Source organism: Coptis chinensis, chromosome 6, assembly GCF_015680905.1.
Source record: "Coptis chinensis isolate HL-2020 chromosome 6, ASM1568090v1, whole genome shotgun sequence".
Taxonomy (NCBI): domain Eukaryota; kingdom Viridiplantae; phylum Streptophyta; class Magnoliopsida; order Ranunculales; family Ranunculaceae; genus Coptis; species Coptis chinensis.
In genome coordinates, this window is record NC_141461.1 from 8100236 (window position 1) to 8115116 (window position 14881).

Here is a 14881-nt window from a genome sequence, read left to right on the forward strand (position 1 = left end):
GGTACCTCGAGGTCCATCAGGATGATTTCAGAGCTGATTGCTATTGGATGATCCAGAAATTATGAAAATTGTCTACAAACAACAGTTCACTGCGGTTTCCGACATAATAAAAATAGGATTTTATTTGGAAGATGACTCTTATTTTAGTCTGTAGATTATATAAATAGAAGTTTAGGTCTACATGTGATGAGATAACATAAAATAAAGGAGAATAGCTTGAGCCGCCTAGGAGGAAAACTAGTGTTGATCTCTACAAGCTGCATTGGATTCTAGCATCAAAGGAGCAAGGCAAGTACCGATTTGTTGTGCTACTTTTCTACCTCTAGAATTATTGGTATAGTCAAGCCAGTGGTGTACTGGTGTTGGTTTCGTATGCTTATCATGTATGGTGCGTACTGTGTAGTTGGGCCGTAATTTGCATATATGCATATCAATCTTTTGTTCGCATGTTTACTAGTTTTGTCAATCTTTTGTTTGCATGTTTACTAGTTTTGTCAATCTTGTATGAAGTATGAACTGACCGTATTTGGTCTGCCACACCTCTATACAGCAGAGCCAGGGGGGTCCAGGGTACGCCCCGGCTCACCCTGAATTTTGGATGAAAAAGTACTACTTTTCACGCCTGAAATTCTCCACTTCATTAAGCCTTGAGCATTTCTAAATTGTCAATATTACCCTATTTAGAGTAAAATAGAGTAAAGGCTTATGTTATATCTGCTATTCTGCTAAGGGTCTAAGAGTAGTTTCCACTTTATATTAGTTAGTAGAGCTCTCTGAACCAGCCCACATGGGTTGTACACTTACTTCAACTGAAGAGAAATATAATCATTTGGTATTGCTATTGTAAGTTTCTCATATTATATGTAAGCATGCTTCTCCAACCATCAGAAGCCTCATGGCATTTCATTTACCTTTCATATAGGGAGAGAAAAAAAAAATGGCAGAGAAATGAGAGATTAGACAAATAGATGCTCCTTATTATTGAAAATTAAATCAATTAACAAAACAAACAATATAATGAACTAAGTTTTATTTGTAATTCAAATTTGAAAATTATATTTCCTAAACTATAATAGATTTTGATTTTTAAAAATTGAAATTATAAACTAAAAATTGTTTGTTTGTATAACAAGAGTAATAAAAAGCAAATAAATAAAAATAAAATAATGGATTGAAAATATTAAACTAAGAGAAACAAGAAAAATATGTGTGGCGTCTAATTGAGTAAATTTATAGTGCTAGTCGGCTCACCATGGAATAAATTTCTGGCTCTACCACTGCCTCCATGTTTTCATGTTATTTAAATTTTTTTTTTAGTAGAGTTAGGTCATTGCATGCTTTTGTACCTCTTTCTATTTTTGTACTTGTGTCCATATTTACATCCTTAATTAGATAGACAATCATATGAGTTTAGTATACCTTCATTGTTGTTGACCCTTCATTCTTGTTGACCCTAAGGTTGTGTTTGTTTAGTGGCAAATTTCTAGTGGGAAAATATTAAATTTGCCAGTGTTTTTCCACTAGAGCTTTGGCATGCTAATGTGTAGTAGGAAAATTTCAGTTTGCTAGTGTTTGTTTGCAAAAATTTCTAGTGAGAAAATATGGGATTGGCCAGTTTTGCTAGTGTTTGTTTACATAGTTTTTTTTTCCTATGGGAAATAATATTTCAACTTTTTGGAAATATATATATATTTTTTTTCAAACTCAATGAAGTCTAAAACTAAAACTAAAATACAAAATACAAAATACAAAATAAATAAAATTAAAAACAATGTAACTCAACATTAAAAGTAATAGTATGTCTTTTGAAACAACCATAAAATAAAGTCAAAGTACAATAGATCTTAACAGCCATTGTTATCCAAACACATAAAATTGTGCCTTGGATAAATTCTATTTCTATATTTTTTCATACTCGGATCACGTGCTATGGCTTGATCCCAAACCTCGTTGCTAGCTATGATCTTCTGTTCTTCATAACTCCATTCAAACCCCTGTTGCATAGTTACACTAGTAATATCGCATGCCATCCATTGTAAGGTCTTCACTCGGGTGAGTTATATGACTAATAGTCAAGTTGATACCAAATGCAAATGTGTTTTAGAGTGTTTCTTTTGCACACTTTTTTTTATATTGGAAGAAATTTGTTCTCATTCTTATAACCTAGAAATAACTCGATATGAAATATATCGATAAGAACATTGTCCATCTCATTTGTCCATCGCATTGTCATATCTAATTAATAAGCATACAAATGAAGTTAATATACATAAAACAATGATGAGTTAAGAAAGTGAACCGCCAACATACTAACTCAAGCATAAAAATTTGAAAGTGAACCGCCAACATTCTCTGAATCCTTCACTAGCTTGTACGCTTTCTATAACTCATCTGCCTCAAAATGCATATCAACTACACAACTATAATGCTCGTCTTTTGGTTTTATCCCAAAATCACGATCATAGACTCAAAACACTCAGCCCCAGACTCACATAGCCAGTCCCGTCCCACAACTGACCCCTCTTCAAACCCCGAAACAATTTCATGCAGCGCACCAAGCAGCAAGAGGCAGCACACACCTAACTCCACCACACACACACGCCTACACCACACTCCACCAAAAATCGCAGCAGCACACACACACTACCGGGATTTACTTTGAAGGAGCCTACCCGCTTCAAGCGTGGATAGAGCCATTCTATTTGATTACCACGTAGCACTCATTTATTACTTTCTTAATAAATGACTTAACAGGCAACACCTGTCTAAACTTTAAACTAAACTCTTTTCTCTCTATTACAAAAAAAAAATTCTCTCTTTTCCCTTTTTATTCCTTTATTAAACTTTTCTCTCTATTTCCTGCTTTTTTAAGGAAACATTTAATAATTTGGTTCTCTCAATTTCTCAAAATAACTGTGTTTCACAAATTACCTTGAACAACAATATACAAGAAGAATTTGATTGAAAGATTAAAGCTAAAACACATTTGTTATAACCCAATCTTTATTATTTTGTGGATTTGAAAATGCTATTGCAGATTTAAAAATCAAGAGATGATGAGAGAACTTGAATTCGATTAGTTCCTTCTCAATTAGTCATTTAGTGGTAATGCTCAATCCATTGTTGAGGATGCAGATTGCAGATGGTGGGTTGTATTATTTATTGGGTTGTAAAATCATTCATAAGGCAATTAATAATTTCGCTAAGTTTCTTGCCTGAGTAAGAATAAACTTGATTAATTTTAAATCTCTCATGTGTAATTCTTATGTTGTGATGAGTAAGAAAAAGTATGTTAATTATCATTTAAGAAACACTTATCCTGACTCTTTCATCCCACCACTCTTTTTGTTGAAATTGTATTTATTTATTTAATGAATATAACACACAAGATTCACTTTCTAAGTATGGGTGGAGACGTATGATTATGTAAAATGGGTGAAGAGAATAACAAATAGTAGATAGAGATGACTGATGAGATGGTGATGAAGTCTTCGGATTGGTTATCGAAAGCAAAAAAAAAAAAAAAATCTTGGTATTAAATATAGATACTAAAAAATAGGGAGAAAGAGAGAGAAATGGCTTAATTTTGATTTCAGATGGTATTTATTGAGGAAGTTATACATGGGTGCTACGTGGTGATCAAATAGAAGGGCTCTATCCACGCTTGAAGCGGGTAGGCTCCTTCAAAGTAAATCTCCACACTACCTACTGCACCAACAGCCACCTGGAAGCAGCAGTAGCAAACTACTCCACACTTCACACCACCTAACTGCGCACTTTTCACCACTCGTCCACACTTCACACCACCACACACACTACACTGCACTGCACACACACTACACTACACTACACAGACCTCCACCTAGGGGTGTTCATGGGTCGGTTCCAGTTCGGTTCTTACCGGTTTCGAATTCGGTTCTACTTTTAACGGTTCCTACCGAGTTAGGTTTTTTCGGTTTTTTTCTTATATTTAAAAAAGCCAGAATCATACCCATTAATTAAGTCGGTTCCTGTTCGGGTTTCGATTTCTTATCGGGTTATACATTATTATTACTAAAATTATGTTTTTAATTACGTAACTGATATAAAAGTTGGTTTTTAGTGCGACAATAACACTTGTAATAGTCCTAAATTCAATAATTTTTGAATTTTTTTTTTAAACTTAAAATGCATCTCACAAAATGTATGTATGCGTGTCTTAATTTGCATTTCAAATCGAACAAGTATATATATATATATATATATATATATATAATTTGCATTTCAAATCGAACAAGTATATATATATGTATCACATGCCAAATTTTAACATGTAGAATAAGTACATGTACTACAATACTACAATTGTTAGAATTGCACGCATTCATTATCATATATATACATATATGCATGTGTAATATATCAAGCACGTGCACTTAAATAAATATTATCATGTACACGTTTATTAGTTAATATATACAATGTATGAATTAATTCATAGTATATGTGCGTGTAGTTGTTGACATTATTATTAATATTTATCATACACATATTCAATGTAATGTTACAAAACATATATTTAATAACATACATTACTATTATACTACCCCTATATATTTAATAGAATTTTACACCTAATATATATATAATGTTTGCGTTCGCATTTATTTAGTGTAATATAATACTAAACTTTATATATCAAAATCATAATAATCGGTTCTGATTTCGGTTTGGGTACCCACCGATTTTTTATTATTCGGTTATAACGGGTTTGGTTCTTTATCAGTTCGGTTCTTAAAGACCCACTTTTAATGGATTTAATATTTTATAGGACCCAAAACCACTATAAACGGGTTACGGTTCTAGTTTGATTTCGGGTAATCGGATACCCATGCACACCCCTACCTCCACCACACTTCACACCACCAAACACACACTCCACCTGTACATATATACACCATAACACACACATATCCAAAAGTAACAACAACGCCACTTAACAATAATACATCATAGTAATAGTAATCTAGATCATAGTAATAGTAACAAGAAGTCCACTTAACATAAATCCAAAAAAAAACAAAGTAATACCCAAAATATAGTTGCAACTTGCCAACATAAATTTTTTTTAACAAAGTCGCCTCAAAGACTTGCTTGGTGTAGCTTCCTAAACAACCAAGCAGCCTTGATATCTTCTTCAAGGCCCAAGAAGACCTCCATTAGCTTACCATCGACTGCCAACAAGTCAAGTGACCTTAGGTAAAGTTTCGGTTCATATCCAGAAGAAAATGCAAAGCATCCTTCAACAATTCTATTGGCTTTAGGGCAGCTATTGTTGGTACGGGTTTTGGTAGTTTCAAGGCCTTGGTTAATTCAACTACCGCATCAGTAAACACCTTAAACGAGGGGGGTTCGGGTATATCCTCAAAGAACTGAGACTACCTAGATTTCTTGGCAGTAGGTGTAGTGGTCTTCTGAGCACTCTCAGTTTGAGAAGTAGGTAGCAGCACCACCAGCTTCATTCGCTCTTAGCAACTTCACAATCATCACCCCCACCTCCCTCTCCCTGGGTTTCCTCAATATTATCTAAACAAGTTATAGAAACAAAAAGTTAATTTCATAACAAGTTAGACGCACAAAATTCAACTCTATTTACTTCAAAATCAACTAACCTCCCGTATCTGTGTCCATATCATCGAACCCAGTATTGCCCTCTTCTCTAGTTGCACGGTCATTCCCAAAAAGAATACAACATTCATTATAGAAGGGAAACATTTTCTGCTTAAGACTGTTTGCCCCATGATGAGCCTATATCCCACAATATATCAATATATGAATTACCTTTATGTAACTCGCCCATGCATTATCATCCACATCAATTCTCTTGGTCTCTTTGTTGAAAGCTAAACCAAACCACTAGCATCGACTGCATGTTTGGCAACTAACCAAGTAGCCTTCATTGTTTTCAACTTTGATCTTACATTATCAGATACAAGATTCGTTCCAAGTCGGGAATTGATTTCATCAGCAGTATGCTTCAAGCTTCCTTTCCTCCACCCATTATCAGCCATCCTGCCCCCGCTAGCTAACTCCTCTAACAATACATCTACCAAGATGGTTTGGGAAACCATCTTATTTGGGCTGATCTCTTCCGTTTTCCATTGTCAACACCACTCAAAAGAGTACTCACACTACCTACCATACCTAGTTTGAAGCAATGAACCAACGATGAACATAGCAAACAAATATATCAAATAGCAAACAAACATAGCCAATAAGGTAAGTGCCTTCTAGCTTAGTTGGTAAAACCTTTGGGTGATGATACCAGAGGTCTGTGGTTCGAACCCCGCTACACACAATTGAGTTACTGATCTCTTTAAAAACAGGCTTGCCTTTTTCTGATAAAAAACATAACCCACATAACTATAGAAAAAGGCCGAGACAATAAAATATTATAAGTAGTTAAACCATTATCCAACAAAACAAGAACACCATAATAAAATCATAATGTCTATTACAAAAACACCCTACTAAAATCATAATGTCTATTACACAATCATAGCAACGATTACTCCACATCGTTATCTACCCACATTGCAATTGACAACTCATCCCTAAAATTAGTCCACCCAGTAGTTAGGTGCATATCAATATTCATATTTGGAGCCACTACAACGTAACAAAGACTTTTGTGACGGGCCGAGGCGTCGAATTATTTTTTTTGTGACCTCCAAGGCGTTGAATTTAGCGTCTCTATTGGTGTCGACTTATTTGTGGCGCCAAGGTGCGTCGTCAATTGCTAATTCTTAATTTATCGACGCCGCGTCACTAAATATGCATTACTAACGCCTATACGCCGTCACTAAATATGAATTCATCGCCTGCGCAGACGGCCACTAAACGTGCATTACTAACTTCTATACGCCGTCACTAAATATGAATTCATCGCCTTTAGACGCCACTACTAACGTGCATTACTAACGCCTATCGCCGTCACTATTGAACTTTCGAATCTCTCCAAAACTGGCTATAACTTGGCCAAAACAAATTAACGCCAAGATCACGTCGAATTATAAATTTGCATTTTTTTTGTAGGCTTCTTGACGCTGTCGGCGCGTCACAAATTATTATATATTTGAAAAAAATAATATTTGTTTTGGTTTCCATCCTAATATTTACCTTATCCCACCTTCCCTCCAATTTAACTACAAAGAGAGGAATATCATAATCTAAAAACACACTCAATATGTATGCAGCAAAGCATTTCTTCATTTACATTAAGCCACAATTAGCCGGAGCGACCATTACAAATTTCCCATAACAGCTTTACATTAAGCCACATTGGGCATGGGCATGTATGATCTCTCGAGTCCTTAAACCCACATGTCCACTCTCCATCCCCTTTTGTTCCATGAAGATCCATACGCACTTTCGGCCCTCTGGAGGATCAATGGGAAAGCCGATCCAAAGATCCTCTTGTGGATTGTATTTCTCACTTTGCTTTTGGGTTTGACTGTGGGTCGCCGCTTCTGAAAATGCCATAGAAGTCAAGAGAGAGTAAAGGAAAGGTAAAATAAGGCTAAGACTTCAATCAAATTGATAAACAAATATAAAAAGGGCCAACTCTAATAACAAGATGAAGACATGGACATACTTGTAATGAGATTTGTAACTTCGGATTCACATTTGGATCTCTGCGGCGTTGGAGTTTCTCGAATCCCTCCTCCCATATTCGATTCACGGCCTTTAATGTAAGTTTGCTCTTTGCCTGCATAAATATCGTCAGTTCAGTACGCTGGTAGAGAAAATAATTGCATGATAGAAAGAAAATAGTAACACTTTGTGCCTTTTGTGGAAGAGGTTGCAGTCCTCAGATTAGTGTTCTGGATCTTCCTTTTCATTTTCATATTCAAAACAGGGCAGAAGAGCTTCTAGCTACCATCTAAAACCATCTATAGAGGACTCTACCTTTTCATATTCCTTTTCATTTTCATTTCCAGAACAAAAGAATGACATAAGCTGAAATAAATTAATTATTACATACCTTCTCACAAGGCATATTATTGGGCGTTCGCCTCTATAGTGATCCCAACAGTACTCATATCTTCACATGGTGAGGGACCTCCCAACATAAAGACTATTTGCAAAATGGATCAGGAAAAAAGTATTGATATCTATACTGATTGCCTACATAGGTTTGATCAATCAATGGGTTTCAATAGGGTATTATAATAGACAAAGGTAAAGCTATTAAAAGAATCTCAATTTGTGCTAAAAAAAAACCTTTTGATCACAACCTGTATCAATGTTAACGAAATTATGCATAAATAGTATGGTATGTTGGCATATATGGGAACTTCATATAAAAAACAACTCGTACGGAAGTTCTAACTTGATATGATTTATTTTATTAAATGTAGCATAAACAAATAATAGCAGCCTAAACACCAATTATGCGGATGTTCTAACCTTGGAACTGCAATTTTGTAAGACGGTACTTGCATAGTAAATAAAATATTAGGTGAAAGTGGGACAATTTTCACCTCTGAAAATGCCAACCTATCGGCAGCATCATTTGTCCATTCAAATAATCGAGTCACCTGGCGGGTGAATTTCAAGACCGAAACAGGGACTGTTGTTACATTTGCATCTTGCCCAGCAAGCCTCTCACATAAAGTTATCACCTACCACCAAGAAATAAAAATGTTAATACGGAGAAGCTTCCCACCTTCCCTAACAAGCTACAATCAAATGTCTCAAACGCTTGAAACAGATGCCATTTTAAGGAGCAGAATCTATCCAGAGCAAAAACATAAATCTCAGCATACATGAAAAAAACTATCACAATACTTTATTTTACCTCCTGGGTGGTCCACGCCCGAGGCCCCGCAAATGTTAAAAGAGTCTTAGCAATCTTTTCATTGCGTAAAGCAATCAAAGTTAATCGAGCTATATCCTGAGATGGACAAGAAGCACATTTATATAACATTGAGAACATTATGATCTCCTTCAAAAAAACTAACTAAACTTAATGCAACCAAGAGGACATCCGTTAACCTGGGTATCCATGTAAGCAATTCGTGTTGGTGCATCTGTTCCCCACACAGATTTTTCTTCTAGTATTGGTACCGCATACTGTCCAATCAGTCCCTATAGGAACCCACAACACACATTAGTAGTTGCATCATGTTCTGTGAAAATATATTTTCAGTTTACTATTTCAAAGATCACTTGAAGGACTACACACAGATCCATGATTTTATAGAGCTCTTTTCAAAAGTCGTGAATAGACAGGCTTAATAACTACGTAAGGCCTACGGAAGTCCACTTTTTGTCTGTAAACACCCACACACGGCAGAACAATCTACAACTAACTTTTTGGAAAAGAATATCTGTTTTGAGGACCGTAACTAAAGGTGATGGTGACAATCCAGGAAATAAAACCCAAGTGAAGCATTTGAAGATGATATATTCCAGTTCAAGCAATAAGATCATAAAAGAGCATGTCAAGAGTTTACTGCATAGATGGTACCTGCATAAAGCCGCATAGTCGAATTATGATGTAGTTCAGACCAGAATCCTGTATAAACTTCTCAGTGCAATACTTGATTTCCATTAGTGGTACTTCTGGATGCTTGTCGCAGTTGTGGATAGAATAGAATACATACTTTTGAATTCCCATTGCCTTTGCACATTGTATTAGAGCAACTTTTCCTTCCCAGTCTACCTACATAGACATAAGAAAATAAGAATCTCCGTCTCTCCATCATGTGACCAAAATAAAATCACGAAACTCTACACTAAAATGCACAGGGATGTCAGAATAGCAAAGCTTGACAAACAGAGAGATGTATATAGCGAGAGCAGATACTCTCCGAGCGGGACAAGCTGACGAAGTCAAATATACAACGATACTTTTGAGAATAGACATGTCCTTTTTCCAACTTAACAGTGTCGAGCCATTTCAATCATTTCTGCATGCAATACGAGAGAAACTGAAGCTCCAAATTGAAATACTGCTCCCTTCTATCAAACGCTTCTCAGCTAATTTATGTTCTACAATAGAATAAGATACAAGTTCCAAAAATGATTACCTTTTTTATAGGCTCTTCCGGATGTCCAGTTGCACAATCAATCACTGTATGGACACCAATCAGAGTTGCAGGAATGCTCTCTGGTTTGCTTAAGTCTGCCTGTTTAAGTATCATTAGAATTTGGTCCAAATCTCAGCATCAACTTCAAACTAAGATAACTTGTCCCATAAGAAATTTGCAGAGTAACTTAATTGTGGAACTTACATTGACAACAGTGGCACCCCAATCACGAAGAAAATCAGCAGGAGCTGGGCGAGGCCTAACAAGACACCTAACCTCATAGCCTTCATCTAAATCCCGCCTCACAATCTGTCGGCCCAGTGTTCCAGTAGCACCAACCACTAGTATACTTGTTGGCCTAACCGGGGTTCCTGGGGCCAAATTTGTTGCAGCAGCACTGCATTTTATTGTTACTGAAGATTTGCCTGAGAAACAAAACATATACTTTGAGATAATTCAATGGTAGTAAAGGTGGACACTTTAAATTGGACCAATTAAGAGTTTTCTGCGAATGATTTTCATGTCCAGCACCGACTAACTACACCAAAGAGAAACCATCGAAGCTCTAGATTTTGAACATTGGGAGGAAAAAAAATGTTACCTTGGTAGCTTCTTTCACTTTGAATAAATTATATAACCACCGATACTATCAGAAGTCACCAACCAATAATACAGCTCATACTGAATGTCACTTAAATGCTAAAAGATATCATCTACCACTACTTAAATATCGGTTTACATTAATGCTACAATCAATGACAAGCAAATAACTTCTCAATTAATTCAATCAGAAAAAAAGTATTTAAGACGGAATTTGGCAGAGAGAATACTTACAGATTCCAAATGAGAGTAAGGAACTTGACGAGTTAACATCTCCAAGACAGTGCAGCCAAGACTCCGTATATCAGCTGCAAGCCCATAGCCATGACTCTTCCTGTTGACAACCTACATTTCACAAAATGTATTATGACTTAACAAAACATTACATACATTATTCATGAATTCAAAAGGCAGATCATCCATGCATTGATTGGTATTGAACAATTAAACCTGACTTCCCCAATCAGATTGAAGTACTGACAATTCCCCACCTAATGCAGAGTATTATGGCAAGGAGCATACACACATATATAAACAAAAAGAGTCCATTCACTACTAAACATATCCATGAACAAAAGGTCCATATAAGACGCAAACTAACAATAGATAAACTGTCTGTCCCTCGTACTTGAGTTCCAAATTAAAACAGAACAAAAACAAACGAAATTAATCTTCATATTGCAGCCTGCCTCCAGCCCAAATCAAGAAGCCTCCAGCAGCTATATCTCGTAGATACAAAATATCATCCTGGGGACCATCATACACAGGAGCATCACCAACCAAGACATTGGTAATATAGACAACCTTTTCATCTCCCATAATATCTCTAAAATGACATTTTTGGCCGTCAGTCTTAACATACCCATTAGCCACGTGTTCACCTTTCCTCCCCAATATCTTCACATTCGGGTAAGAAGTCCTAGAAGGAGGGTTCAAAGATCCATTTCGATTAATCAAATTTGGAACTTGCTGAGTACGAGGGACAGGGACAGAAGTAGAATCAACTTCAGTTGTAGGTGTAGATGGTTGGCCATTTGCCGATCCATTAAGTTTCACATGTTCAAGAATACCCTATACACAGTGAACAACAACAATTACATAAATAAAAAGAAGTTACAATTATGGGAAAACAAGAAATAGCACACAAGTCATAACTTACCGCCATCATAGTCTCCATTCTCGTTTGGCTAGCCAAGAGGTTTCCCACTGTAGACTTCACCTCGGCTAATTCATCCTCGAGCCGATTTACTTGTGCTCTCTGTTCAACTAGCTCCTCAAGATAGCAAACGTTTGCAATTGTTTGTTGGACATGCAAGAGCTCAATCCACAATCTGACTCCTTTATCCTTCCCAAAAACTTGAGCCAATGGATCACATGTGATGTCGTAAACCACTTCACCCCCATGTTCACTTGCTTCTTGACCATCCGTTCTTCAACACTTGTAACTTCGATCCTGAAATTTTTGGGGCATATACTTGAGTATGGACTGCAAGACTTAATTAAGATAAATTTTTTACAAACTCACATAGTATTCTTGGGCACGCTCCAAAAACAGTCCCATCTCGATGTTTATGACCATATTTCCAACTATCCGTCGTGCGTCTATGCTTCTTCTCCGGATTAAGCTTCATCCTACATAAACAAGTATACATAGAAAGTTATTAAGTAGTAACATAGCAAATGAAAGGAAGAGATCACGATGAGTGATAATGATACATACAAGTTCCTCCAATATTCTTCCATAAGGTTTCCTGCCACAAGTATGGCCAATTAAGTTCATACTTCTATTCTCAGCATTCTTAGCGCACATATCCCTTACTTCTTGTCTGTTCTCATGGATTGCAAATGCTTCCCAATGAATTGGATCAAACCCCGTTGGACATGATGAAATAGCTTCTTGCTCAGATTCACAATTCTTCAATATTTTACCTCGCAAAGCATATTTCCAATATCGAAACTTAGGAGCAAACCATTTCTCTATATTTTTCCGAGCCCCCATTGTTGGGTTCACATTGAGTTGGAACTCCTCCTACAAATCACATATATACATTTATATATATGCTATGACTAATATGGTGATGGAAACAAAAATAATAATAAAATAAAATAAAATAAATAGTTACCATTAACTTTAACCAAACTTCATCTTTGAAAGAACCATCTACTTTATCCCAACTTGCATAAGAAATTGGGACAATAGCTCGTATCCAATAGCCGACTCTCTTTGCTCCATTTGGCACTATAAACTCCTCGTGATCCTACCGTCGGCGCGCTTATGATTGGCAGCTTACCATTACTAGATCGCAAAGTATTGTCTCCCAATTCGGATGGTTGGGACACATTAGGTTGATGTGAACCCTGAAGGAGACGACCGAGGCATTATGCGGTGTTGTGAGCCCTGAAGGAGACAAGCTGGGGCATTATGCGGTGTTGTGGGTGTTGTGAACTGAAGGAGACGGCCGACGCCACCCGGCGTTGTGAACTTGAAGCCATTATATTAAAAACAACCTAATAATTGAAGAAAATAAAGTAAGTTCATCAAAAACTAATATAGCACAAACTTGTTACATAATAAGAGATATTGGCACAACATATAATTAATCAACCAAAACGAAAAAAATAATAATAGAAAAATAGAGGTTGTGAAGTGTACATTACCAACAACAAAAAATAAAGTGCATATTACAACTACTATCATTTGCGAACTTTCTCCATCAGGGGTAGCAAATTAGGCTGGTCATCAAAAATAGACTGGACTTCAGTTGGCGCTTCTAGATCATCTACGTTACTACTCAATCGAGGAGGAGGATGTATGACCACCCACCAATCAAGATTTTTCAAATCATTTGAATAGAACACTTGACTAGCCTCGAAGCTAAGCAAGAATGACCGGCTCATCATGTTGATGATGGACACTCTTGAGCCTATTAAAGTTGACCATCACCAAATTAGAATCGGGACAAAGTTTACAACCATTAGTTTTGTCCTCAACCCTCACCCAATCGCAATAAAAGACCACTTCATGGAAAGTTGTGTAGTCCAACTCCAAAATTTGCTTGATAACCCCATACCACATGGTTTACGAAGTCGACCGGATTTTTGTCTTTCCTACTTGCCATAAATGGCGTAATAGCCTTCATACAAACACCACTGTTTTGAGTGACAACAATATCATCATGAGACTTGGTAGAAAAGACAAATCCATTAATGCGATACTTCTTATATGATTTAGCCTTGTGCATTGGCCCTTTAACAAACTGCCACAAATTAAGCCTTTATGTATCTTTAGCCTTCAACAACTACACAACAAAGAAAAAGAAAATTAACAAAATACAAACAAAACTAAAAGGCTCACCCTAGCTACTAGAAATGTAACGTAAAAAATACCTTATTGTATAACCAAACAATGAATTCTGTCTGAATCTCCACTTCTGACTTTGCTATTCCTCTTCCTCTACCACGAGTAGTGGGCTGCAAGTTACGATACTCACTGCAATTCATTCATGGAAGTCCATATATACATGATTATTCATAAATTACCAAAACTAGTCAAATTCAAAGCCAGAATGAACAACCCACTTGTAGAATTCATCAAGTCTTTCAACTTGTAATCGAAAAATAAGCCATCTCCGTATTTGTATCCATTGTGCCGTTTCTAGCATCACAACTTTGAAGTCGAGCAAAGGCCCTTCATCAATGATCTCACCATTTTCGTCAAGGTAGCGCTTACGAGTCAATTTTTTATTTCCTCCACGTGGCATGTACTCCATGGCATATCGGACGGATTCAGAAACTATATAGGACTCTACAATTGACCCTTCAACATATCGTTTATTGCTAGGTATATTTTTACACTCTTTCATCAGCCTACATTAGTATTGAGAAATGCAATAAGTATAAGTGTGTTGTTAATGCCTATCTTTATAAAAGAAATTGAACTAAAATATATGACATTGTTGACTTATCGCTCAAAAGGATACATCCACCTAGGCCACACAGTCCACAAATCAACGCTTCATCGGGTAGATGCATAAGATGGATACTAATATCAAAAAGATGGTGGAAGATGCTTCTCCGAACACACAAATGCTTCTACAATCATGATTTTGGCACCTTCCATATCCTTACGACATAAAACCTTCCGAACACAAGATTCTAAAGAATAAAAGCCGATCTGTTGAAAGGCTCTTACGCAAGTCGCGGTTTTT

General features: G+C 36.4%; 2 protein-coding genes across 2 annotated transcripts; both read right to left on the bottom strand.

Annotated features, from left to right (window-relative positions):
• Positions 1-8366: 8366 nt before the first annotated feature.
• LOC147491233 (protein HIGH CHLOROPHYLL FLUORESCENCE PHENOTYPE 244, chloroplastic-like) lies at positions 8367-10529 on the bottom strand. The gene is made up of 6 exons (XM_086569022.1): positions 10278-10529; positions 10074-10172; positions 9512-9706; positions 9037-9129; positions 8840-8935; positions 8367-8663 (listed from the first exon to the last, which is right to left on the bottom strand). Exons 1-6 carry the CDS (start codon positions 10512-10514, stop codon positions 8382-8384), a joined length of 1002 nt encoding a protein of 333 aa, XP_086425148.1. The 5' UTR covers positions 10515-10529; the 3' UTR covers positions 8367-8381.
• A 675-nt stretch (positions 10530-11204) lies between these two features.
• Positions 11205-11908, bottom strand: LOC147491234 (uncharacterized). Its single transcript, XM_086569023.1, has 2 exons — positions 11833-11908; positions 11205-11744 (listed from the first exon to the last, which is right to left on the bottom strand). Exons 1-2 carry the CDS (start codon positions 11848-11850, stop codon positions 11340-11342), a joined length of 423 nt encoding a protein of 140 aa, XP_086425149.1. The 5' UTR covers positions 11851-11908; the 3' UTR covers positions 11205-11339.
• Between the last annotated feature and the right edge of the window lie 2973 nt (positions 11909-14881).

Bases quoted from the DNA above. Each gene is read 5' to 3' on its own strand.
- LOC147491233 (XM_086569022.1), bottom strand. From the start codon at position 10,514: ATGTTTTGTTTCTCAGGCAAATCTTCAGTAACAATAAAATGCAGTGCT. The intron at 10,173-10,277 runs GTAAGTTCCACA...ATACTTAAACAG, and splicing joins GGGGTGCCACTGTTGTCAAT to GCAGACTTAAGCAAACCAGA. The intron at 8,664-8,839 runs GTAAAATAAAGT...TCTTGGTGGTAG, and splicing joins GGGCGTGGACCACCCAGGAG to GTGATAACTTTATGTGAGAG.